Source organism: Clupea harengus, chromosome 18 (genome assembly GCF_900700415.2).
Source record: "Clupea harengus chromosome 18, Ch_v2.0.2, whole genome shotgun sequence".
In the NCBI taxonomy this organism is placed as follows: Eukaryota; Metazoa; Chordata; class Actinopteri; order Clupeiformes; family Clupeidae; genus Clupea; species Clupea harengus.
The window spans coordinates 17,875,275-17,886,667 of record NC_045169.1 but is presented as its reverse complement, the minus strand read 5'-3'; the positions used below and the strand labels follow the sequence as shown (position 1 = coordinate 17,886,667).

General features: G+C 41.9%; 1 protein-coding gene across 1 annotated transcript; it reads right to left on the bottom strand.

Moving 5' to 3' along the window:
- Positions 1-3,590: 3,590 nt before the first annotated feature.
- Positions 3,591-10,762, bottom strand: LOC105903098 (lymphocyte antigen 75-like). Its single transcript, XM_031584951.2, has 5 exons — positions 10,703-10,762; positions 9,287-9,670; positions 8,550-8,903; positions 4,409-4,765; positions 3,591-4,218 (listed from the first exon to the last, which is right to left on the bottom strand). Exons 1-5 carry the CDS (start codon positions 10,734-10,736, stop codon positions 4,211-4,213), a joined length of 1,137 nt encoding a protein of 378 aa, XP_031440811.1. The 5' UTR covers positions 10,737-10,762; the 3' UTR covers positions 3,591-4,210.
- Between the last annotated feature and the right edge of the window lie 631 nt (positions 10,763-11,393).

Here is an 11,393-nt window from a genome sequence, read left to right as displayed (position 1 = left end):
TTTATTAGTCATAAAGGCAAAATAAAATGTCTGATGCTCTGCTATCTTGGAATACTTTAATGCTTAAACAGGCTTGAGTGCATACTTTGGCTTTGATGGCATTGTTATTCAGGGGGAAGCACACCAGTCTTGAGATATTCCTGTCTTGATAAAGGGGGTCCAGTTTTTCTTCATAAGGGTTTTTTTTATTGTAAGGCAGGATGGGAATCTTTGGATTGTAAAAACACAAATGGCCATCTTCTAGTCGCAATTATTTATTAGGTGTGCGTTAGTTGTTGTTAGATTGGGCCTCTAACAACATTCCAGAACTGCATTGTTCCATTTGGTTTGATTTTCTCACACCCCTGCAGGCTGTCTCTATCATATATACTAATACCCTCTTGTGTATATTAATAGCCTCTTGTATATATTAATACCATCTTGTATATAGTAATACCCTCTTGTATATATTAATACCCTCTTGTATATACTAATATCTTCTTGTATATATTAATACCGTCTTGCGTATATGAATACCCTCTTGTATATATTAATACCCTCTTGTATATACTAATAACCTCTTGTATATATTAATAACCTCTTGTATATAAGCAGATCTAGTTTGACTTTAAGAGCCCCTTTCACTCTGCTTAGGTCAGGTAAGATTTTACACTGGCCCAGCCAGTAAGCTATGGGGCGTGGTTCTGGCCCAGCCAGTACGATATGGGGCGTGGTTCTGGGTGATGGTGCAGTGGAAGTACTGCATCTATTTGATTTAAGTTGCTGACTTTTTACCATAAGTCTTCTGGTAGACTGAAGTATTCCCCCAGTCACTGCTTGGCTGCTTCACTCTGTGTGATGGGTGCTTGAGATGGTTGAGGCTTCCCCTATTCCCTGAGATGGTTTACACCGCCCTGAGGTCCCGTGGATTAAGACAAAGCTTTAAACAGTGGTGAGCCCATTTGACACAGTCTTAGGACGTTTGTGAAAAGGTGGGCACACCCTGCCACGATGTCCATTTACTGTCAAGCTTCTTTTAGACAGAAGATGGCGCCAAATCCTCCCAGCCCTGAGCATCTCCCCAGGAAACCCTGTGGCAGGTGATCATCGGGATCACCTGGGGCTCATTATGGCTTTATAAACCCCTTGCTTTCTACTAGCAGCTTTTGGCCTTAGCCTTTTGGAATTTCTGCTCCACCATGGCTTTTAAGGCCTGAAGAAATAAGATTACATGTTGAATAAAAGCGGTGAAACAATACATTGTGCACATGTCTATCTTTTACGACCATGTCAACCAAGGCCTCATCCAGTTCCTGTTTTCTGGAACCTAAAGTAAAACAACAGGGATACAAACAAAATTTAACAAAAAATAGGCTATCTATTTTTGTATTATACAAATAATAATTAAAAAAAACATGCCCTACCTTGAGTAGGTCCAGCCCCAGTGTCCTTGCTCTCATGCAAGGCACGGTAATGTCTCAACATGGAGGAGGTGTTGTTATTGTAGCCCAGCTGTTTATCACAGATCAAGCTTTTCACCTACGAATAAAAAAGAAACCCATTAAACTAAAGGTACATCAGAATGTACTATATAGAATACGTGGAAATGTGGAAAAATGTGGAAATGTGGAAAATGAAAAAGATCAGTGACAAAATGAAATTACATAATAATAGGCTAATGTCAGGGAAATCATACAAGCTACAAACAGACCTTATTGGGAGAAATCAAATCAAAGAATTCCCAAACGGGTGACGGCTTTCTCTTCCTTGCTGGTTCCAGAGCTAAATCTCAAATAATCCAAATACCGCAAAATCTCCAACCACTAATAACAAACCCACGAGTTCGAGATGGGAATTGGGACATCTTTTAGTCAAAGTGTCCCGCCGAAAGTGAACCCCTTCTCGAAGCAGTACACTCAAACGAGGTGACGTAATTTTCGCCAAATCAACACAAGCCTCGATGCAGAGCTCCGCCTGAAAGTGCTTCACGTTCTCGACACAAGCTTCAAAGCCTCAGTGTCAAGGTGTCACCATTACTTTAGTAGATGTTTGGTCATGAAGGATTTTCCTGTAGGAGAGCCACTGCCCCGCTTGCTGTCCTGTGCCGTGATGTTGTTGTTGTGGATACTCTGTTTTCTCTTCGGCTGTTTCCATCTATTGTGAATAATTGTTTGAAAGTTTGAGAAGTTTGCTACTTTGGTTTAAAGACGGTTTGGTCCGTTCTCCCTTCTTGTAAAGTGAGAGTGGATTTTGTGTTTGCTTGTTGCCACCTATTATATTATATATTATATCGTCATGTTTTTTTCTGAAGAAATTTGTGGCATTACAATATTGGCATTCTCTATTGTGCTCAGTCTGAACTGTGACATGTTTATATAATACGATTGTCAGATAGAATCTAATACCCACCCGTTTTTTTTTCAATGTTTCTAACCGCCGCCGCCACACCCCCTCCCCCCGTATGCACATACTCCCGGCTACAGGCTCCCAAAACCCACGGGCACTAGGTGCGACTGCACTTGCTGCACCCCCTATAGGTACGCCCCTAGTTCAGCTGCTCCTCAGTCTAACGGGTAAATCCAGGAGTGTCATTCACTGAGATCAGCCTCCCCTTAACTGTCTTTGACTTTCAACTCTCAACTTAAAAGCTGCTCCCATCACCAATTTTGTCCAAAGTGCCCACACACACACACACACACACACACACACACACACACACACACACACACACACACACACACACACACACACACACACACACACACACACACACACCTCCCCTCACAACTGACATCTTCCTTGGTTTAGAATGGAAAGGGGTGTGCGCAAGGACAGCGCTTGACAGCTGCCTGTGCAGTCGACTCCTGTGGTCCCTGCGCTGCACTTCAGGACCCTGGCCAGAGACCTCACCAAACACGCACCGCTGTCTTCAAACCAGTAACCTTTCACCAGAATCACGGACTGCATCTTTAAGAGCCTGGCGGGTAAAAGGATCAGATGAATAGACTCTAGAATAGACAGGAATAGAAAAACATGATCATATGAACTCAGACAGGGATGCATGGCTCATTATTGGTTATTGATCATGTTTGGAATTATCATGTAATATTTGTATGTTTCCTTAATACTCACTGTACACATTGAAATACAATACATAATAGCCTACACAAACTAGAAAAGGAGACGTTTCCAAATGAATCTTCATCTATTTATTTTATTATTAGTGTTTTTGTTGTTTGTTATTTGCTATTCATTTTATAATATTGCTATTGTTGTTGTTATTACTTGTATAATTATTGTCATTGTTGTTGCTGTTGTAGTTTAACACTTTTTAAATATATATTGTTATATAGTACATACAGTACATCAAAAAAATACACATTCTCAGTATTTTCCCCTTTTTATTTATTTATTGATTACATTTATAACATGGAAGTTGTCTTACATGTGAAGCACAGATAGTTACATACTTACAAATATCAAATCAAATTAAATGCAGTCTGTATTTGTATTAAAATGTTTACAGCACGTACTCCCTTATCTTACTACATGGTTCCAAATGATTCCATTTGGTCAGAAAACACACACACACACACACACACACACACACACACACACACACACACGTAATGTTTACATTTCTGAAATAATAAGCAAATGTCGCCATTCAATGAAAAAAGTGGGATCAAAAGAAACACAGTCTGAAGATGAACTACAGTTTCTACAGTGAACTGCAGTAGTTTGTTATAGTTAGAGTATATGGTTATTATAGTTAGAGTATAGGGTTGCTGTCACTCATAGTGCATTTTCCAGAGACAAAAAGGATACAGATACAATGAAAACTTACATTACAATGTTAACATAATTTCTACACCAATTATCAGGAAGAAACATTGGTCACGTTTTATTTGGTTTTATGTTCAGACGCTCAGATTATAAACAAACTTTCTTGAAACTCCTAACTCCTCTTTAACTACAATTTATGGTTAAGGTTAGGTAAGGGGTTGGGTTTTGTAAAGGTAATTTTCACTGAACAAGTAGAAAGACTGAACTATTCAAGAGTTATTGAATCACCGAAAGAGGCTTAACCAAAGCAGTAACCGTGGCGATGCAGTGTTGATGTCAATGCCATTCAAATCATGTGTGCATTAGTAGAGCCCATTGATGTGAAGCCGCTGGAGTCAATGAGAAGAAACAGAAGGTCTTGATCCTGGACTTCCATCCAGGTCTTCTACTCACCTGCGAAAACAGAGAGGTAAAAGCACACATTCATTCATTCATTCACTTTTCATCCAAGTAATTTCATTTTCATCCATATATTTTCACGCACTCACTCTCACACACACACACACACACACACACACACACACACACACACACACACACACACACACACACACACACACACACACACACACACACTCCTCACCCTCGTCAGTAGCACAGATGAAGTTGAGTTTGTCGGTCTCAGGCTTGCTGACCCACAGCTGCTCTTCTCTAGACATCACAGCTCCTGCTCCCCCACGCGCCTCCTTCCTGCCGGGCAAGCTCCCCTCATCCCAGAGGGTGGAGCAGACGGTCTCTCCCTTGACCCATAACCACACGTCCAGTGGGCACAGGTAGTACAGGCCCAGCCACACGTGTTCAGTGGAGGCGTCTTTTGCCAACTTCTTCACCCAGTCGAGGATCTCAGACGAGACGACGGAGACCAGGTCCATGTGGCGCGCTCGGCAGTAATACAACGCATCCCGCCAGCTCAGCTCCTCAGAAACCAGAAGCAGCTTGTCTGGGGCAGAAGAGGGCAGAAGACCGTTCAGTCAGATTTACTTTAATTGTATTCATTTGGCAGACACTTACAATTGAAGGACAACAATCAAACTTTTAGTCAGTTGGGAGACCTTTGAAGTACTAATTCTAGTGAATCTGACAAAGTGCAAAGACACCAGACACACACCACACACACACACACTCACACACACACAGACACACACACACACACACACACACACACACACACACACACACACACACACACACACAGACAGAAGAACTACACAGCAAGTGGTAGAGTGGTAGGCATATTGGGCGCTGGAGGTGTTAGGAAAGAAGGTGAAGAGATGAGTCTTAAAAGGAATTATTTTATCCCAATTATCAGAGACTTAGGAGTTAGTTTATTAAATATATTCCATAGTCAATATATCTCATCCCTAGTGGGAATTGTAGTGTTATTTGAAGAACATTGGAACTTCTCATGTGTATTCAGTTCCGGGCCTACATGAGGTGTGAGAAATCCCTCCCAGACCTGGTGTCTCCCAGATAATAATTAGCATTTAGGTATGCCCCCCCCCCCTTTGCTTTCCAAGAGTTAAAAGTCTGGGATTTCCCAAGAGGCAGTCAGTGAAAGAGATTTAGGTGAAGCCACTTGGTGAAATCAAACTCTCTCTCTCTCTCTCCTCTGGTGCGCATCATTGTAAGAATAAACCTGGACCTTGGTTATTTATCACTTTTACTGAGTCTCTGATAATTGGGATGAAATAATTCCTTTTAGTCTTCAAGAGATGAATCCAATTTGTTGTGTTTTGGCCACTGAAACCTATTCATTCCTCTTTAAAACAGACTGTATGAATGTATGTGTGCCACTCCAGCCATGGAAAAGCCTGAGCAGAGGTGCACCCAGAAGATAGGAAAAGTTTGTATGAATGTGTTACTCTGTAACTGTAACGAACCCAGCTCACGGGCACGAAACATAAAGGGGAGGCCACGCAGAATTTATGATATAATAATAATACGTTATTTATTAAGGGTTACAAGTATATATTTATCTAATAATTATAGGAAAACGTGTGGTGAATGTCAGTGTTCACCTATTCACCTATTCACCTATTCACTCACACGCTCACCATCCATCCAGCTCACCAGTCACACAACCTATTTTCCCCTAAGCAATTCCAGTGGGCCTGGAAAAGCAGTCTAAGAGGGACAGTGGAGGAGACAGGAGAGGAGATAAATTAGTTAAGCAGGCAAGCACAATCACCGCATAACCTATCCCCCCAACTGTAGTGTGGGACAACGCAAATGCCAAAGTTCCTTTTCCTTTGTGAGGTGTAAACCCACTGTGGAACAGTTTAGTCCGGCCATTCTCACATAGATACTGGGCCTCGCCCTCCAAAATCTTCTTTCTCTGGGTCCGTAACTGCATTTTCAGACCCTCAATCCGAGTGTCTTTTTCTGCTACCTTGTTGTTGAGCTCTTTAACCAGACGCTCATTTTCTGTCAACTCCATGTCCATGAGAGAGCTCTGATTAGCATCCCTGTGACGCTGCTTGAGCTCCTGTGCAGTCTGCTGGAGATGCTGCTCTGGTTTGTGTAGCTGACCCAGGAGTTCCTCCATCTGCCTGACATCATTCTGCAGAGTGTCCAGTCCAACCATCAGGTCCTCTCTCTCTGAGGCACACTGCTCATGCTGCTGGGTGTCAGTCTGCAGACGTTTGGTCAACTCCTTCTCCTCAAGCTTCTCTCCTTCTTCATTCAATTGCTCAGTCTGCCCATCATAATCCTTTTTCTCATAGTCTGCAGCCCTGTGGATAATGTCCTTCATTGCGACTGAAACAATGTCTCGCTCTGTTTTTAAAGCCCCCACCTCTTTGGTCAAAGCAACAACCTCCTTTCTGCTATTATCCAACTCTTTCTTGGCCTTCACAGCGACAGCTTTAATTTTGTTCATCCTTTCCCCTCTGTCTTTGCTTTCTTTTTCCAGTGTGGCAATTTTCTCAATATACTTTTTCCTGTTATGTTCACTGGAAGCAGCAGCACTTTTAGTCGCCTTCTGTAACATAGCCATCTCCTCTCTCAGCTGTGTCACAAGGGATTCTTTCCCTTTCATGACTGCCAGTGGCACAAACTTAGCCTGTATAGTTGCTTGTACTATATCCAACTCTTCTCTCTGCACCTCCATCTCCTTGTGCAGCTTACCAGCGACCTCCTGCTCTGACTGATACTTGGAGAGGGCTTCCTTTGCCTTCTCCTCAGCTCCAGCTAATGCACTGTTCAGCTTGCTGGTGACCGTTTCATGATCACTCTGCAGTTGTTGGAACATCTCAGAGACACTTGCTTTCTCGTTCTGTCTTGCCTTAATCCTCTCTTGTAGTTCCACCATTTCCGCGTTTTGTGCGTCAATCTGTGCCGTCAAATAATTATTCAACCTCAATGCCTCGTTGAGCTGAAGTTGCAAACTATTCGCACGCCTGTTTGCTTCATGTTCCCTGCCTGACAACTCCTCAGATGCTTCTGCAATTCGAGCAAGCAGCTCTCGGTTTTCCACCGTTAATTTCTCATTCACAGTTTTTATTTCAGACCGATCCCTCGGTAAGGCCTGTACATCAGACACACCCTCCTCACGATTTCCCTTAACCAATCTCTCCCCACGAATGAGATCGTCCTCCATCACCTTGCATTGGGCAACTAATCTTACCTGCTCTTTTTGCAACAGATAATCCTGTTCAACCATTCCTTGCCTAAATATCCGTTTTACGATTTCAAACAGACGTTCTTTTTCTCTCCCCAATGCGTCCCACTCAGCTTTCATATTTCTTTTCAGCTGCATCCCGTTCTCCAATTCCGCCTGCATTTCCAGAAGCTTCCTACGCTGCTCACAATCTAACATACTCATCCACCCGATTTTGAACTGGGCGAAATTTTCCGATCGTCAGAATTAATTCAATTGCCCTGACGCGATTGTGCACCCCAGTAATCACGCACAGGTGTATATCCACCCACTCACAAAAACCCACTAGACTAGAGCTTCCCCGATCTATCTCCAAAACACAGTCCTCGCTATTTCCAAACCTATAATCTTCAGTGTGTCCACCTGCAATTGAGCTGCTAAGCAACCCCAGCGCGTCCGACACACCCACGAAAACAACAAACTCTTATAAGCACGGCAAAAACAACAAACAGCGGTAAGCGCTCTTAACCTGCGCAGGGGTTTGCGTTTGCTCAGTAGGTACTCACCTACTATCACCACCCAGTTACAAACACCTGTACCCAATTTAACCAGTATGCACAGCCCGTCTCTCTCCCAACGAGAGCCCACAGCTGTCGTCACTTTCAAAAGTGACTTCCCTCCTCCACGGCAACCCAACGAAAACAACAAAAGTTTAACACTTACAATTTCCGCGTGTCTCCGCCAATTTGCAATACCCTTCCTGCTGCACCGGCAGTTTTGTGCCCGTCAGCAACAAAGGCTAATATCCCGATCTAAAATATTAAATGCAGCTTTACCACCACTATTTCTCAATGAGTGGCTGAAAAGTTACCTTACCTGATTCCGAAAACAATCCCGGACGAGCCCCCACATGTAACGAACCCAGCTCACAGGCTAGTGGCCAAATCATTCCTCAAATTTAATTTAAAAACAAAATGATGGAAATGATTTGAACCACATTAATGAAAGAAAAAATGTATGGGTTGTGAGTGACAACAGTAAAATTATAATAACTACTACTAAGAAGAAGAAGAAGAAGAAGAGGAAGGAGAAGAAAATCAGGTATATTTACATGACATGATCTTACCCCAGTGGCAGATGAAAGGATGCTCTTCATCACATTTTCTGCCTCTCCATTTGCCTTCATCTTCATTCTGTTTTGTTACTGCACAGTTGTCATTCGTCTTGTTGTCAGGCATGTTTTTTCCCCATTTTCTGAAAGAGGAGTTTGTCTGGTCGGACCACATCCAGTTGTCTCTGAACAGGCCGATCCAGACAGCCTCACTCTGCAACAGCCTCACCTTGTCTTCAATCCGCTTGTTCACCTCCTGGTTCCTCACACTCACCAGATCGATGTAGTTTTCTCTGCAGTAGCTCTGAGCTTCTCTCCAGGATTTCTTCTCATCAATTAGGACATATGACTCACTGCCACGATCGGGACCTTTAAGACAAAAACTTCCGCTTAGCCATGACTGCATAATGCATTTAGCAGTAAGTAACATTCAATAGTTTATCCCTCTGTCCATGCCCAGAACTATTCTCAGATAACTGTTTAAAAATGGTATCATTTTCATAATTTGTTTCATGGTTTTCCACTATTGTTCAGATCTGGGAAAGAAATGCAGGAATATATCTGAGATGTAAAAAAAAAAACATATGTGGATTCAGTGCTGCCAGAATTAACTATTTTACGATTTTGCACAGCCTTATTAATTTAACGAATTAAATTCTTTGATGGATTTTTTTCATGGAAAAAGTGCACATTTAGAGAACGGAAGATGTCCTCCGAGCTTTAGCATTAGAATAAACGCTAATAGTTCTCACCTTTGTAGCACACGAATGGTCTTTTGGTTTTACAATCCACATTATTCCACTGACCCTCAGTAGTCAGTACTGTACATTTCTCCGTATCCAAGTTGTTAGGCTCATTTGGTTTCCAATCAGTGAAGTCAGCCTCTCCAGGACCGTAGAAACCTTCCTCTGCCAGAGACCACTTCCAGCTGGGGTTAGCCGTCTGATACAGCCCAATCCAAACATGCTTGTTATCACCTTCACCACTCTCCCTCACCATTCTCATGTCCTCCATGTTGGTAATGGTGGCCAGGTCAGTGTAAGTTTCCCTGCAGTAACTCTGTGCCTCAGTCCAGCTCTTTGTCTTGTTTACAAAGATGAAGTGACGAGGGACACTCAGGCACTCCATGACGAAACCTTTTCAAAGGGATAATTTGGAATTGTGTGAAGGGTTTAAATAAGTGAAGGACCATGTACACACACACACACACACACACACACACACACACACACAGCACAGAGATAAACACTGCAGTCCGTTTGATGGTAGGAATGAGGAGCAGAGCCCTATAGACACCTTCAACAAGGTACTTCTGTTAAGACGATTTTATTGTTTTGAATTGAATTGAATTGAACAAATACAATTTCTTAGTTTTTTTTTCTTACTATTGTTACTATTATTTGGTGCCATTTCTACAGGTTTAATAGTATCAATTCAACTGCAGCGCTGACTGGTCTGTCCTATCGTGTAGCGTGCTTTTAATAGGCCCTCTCCTAATTGCTTTTAATAGGCCCTCTCCAAATTGCTCATTATAGCTTAAGTGTTTGGAGGTAAAATTGTGAACTTCAAGAGAGCAAAGTGAGATTATTTTTATCCTAAATCAGTTTTGAATGCTGATCATTGCAGTTATATTAGTCAGCTCAAATGTTAACTCAATTCAACTGGCACTTTATTTCCCTATAATAATATTGCTGTTTATTTAAAAAGAGAAAAACGTTTAAAACAACCAAATCATTATGCACAATGCAACAAAATGCTTATAACCGTACCGTATATCAGATCATGGTAAAATTAACGATAATGATATCTATAACAATGTAGAAAGTTTTGGGCTTGTAACAAATACATTACAAGACTTTTCTAAAGAATGACAGATGGTAGAGTGGTGAGTTAAATGCTTTGTGATACTCTTTGAATGTATCATGGCTGTCACTTGATCGAATATCACTAGGTCATTTCACCACTGAGGTCCCACTGTCATACCTCGACCGGCCAGGAGATGCTGCCAGAACCCACAAGCCTCTGAGATTCGGCCCAGGAAACCCCGGCACATGTCCCAAGCCCTTGCCAAACGAACTAAGAAACCCCATGCCAGGTGATCAGAGGAATCACCTGTTCCTTGTTTCATGTGATGTGCACTATCAAAACTTTAATAACATTCCACTGACCTGAGACCAGCAGTAAGGCGAGTCTCCACCCCATGTCCTCCAACCACACACCTACACCAACAATCAGATAATAATAGTAATATTGTAATCAAATTTAACATAGACAAACTTCCTGAAACCTCTATTGTCAACACCTTTTTAATTACATTGATGAGTGCGAAGTCAAGGCATTGAGGAAGGGGGAGATTTTTGCACAGTGTGGGACAACTGCAAAACATATAGATGTTACTGGCACACTTTATTTGGATGCAAAGTGTAAACAAAGTATCTGTTGAAACTCTGCTCACTACAATTTATGGTTAAGGTGATGTTCAGTCAACAATTCAAAAGACTGTTCTGTATGCTGATCTGTAAAGTCTCTATAGGCGGACTATCCAAATATAGATTATTTGTATTTATTTTTTATTACCACATCAGTATATAACTTCAATTCCGCATTAATACAAGAATTACTTTCAATATGCTCTGGATAAGGAACATTTATATTATCAGTCCACAAATCATTCTTTTTTCGCAATCTTCAAAAAACATCTGTGTTACAATATATTTCAATCGTGGCTTCACTGCTTTACAGACATAGATAAATGATAAATGAGAGATAATTCAAAGAGCCAGTTGTTTCTGAAAGGGATAAAGATGGACTCACCTGCTAAGGGGATGTATTGGGTTGGCTGTCGCTCTGTGTTGGAGT

What these genes read in the sequence shown, in the direction of transcription:
- LOC105903098 (XM_031584951.2), bottom strand. Translation starts at nt 10,736, where the DNA reads ATGGGGTGGAGACTCGCCTTACTGCTGGTCTCAG. An exon ending in CGCCTTACTGCTGGTCTCAG is followed by an intron (nt 9,671 to 10,702) that starts GTCAGTGGAATG and finishes CCCTTTGAAAAG; the next exon opens with GTTTCGTCATGGAGTGCCTG. An exon ending in ACCATTCGTGTGCTACAAAG is followed by an intron (nt 8,904 to 9,286) that starts GTGAGAACTATT and finishes TTTGTCTTAAAG; the next exon opens with GTCCCGATCGTGGCAGTGAG.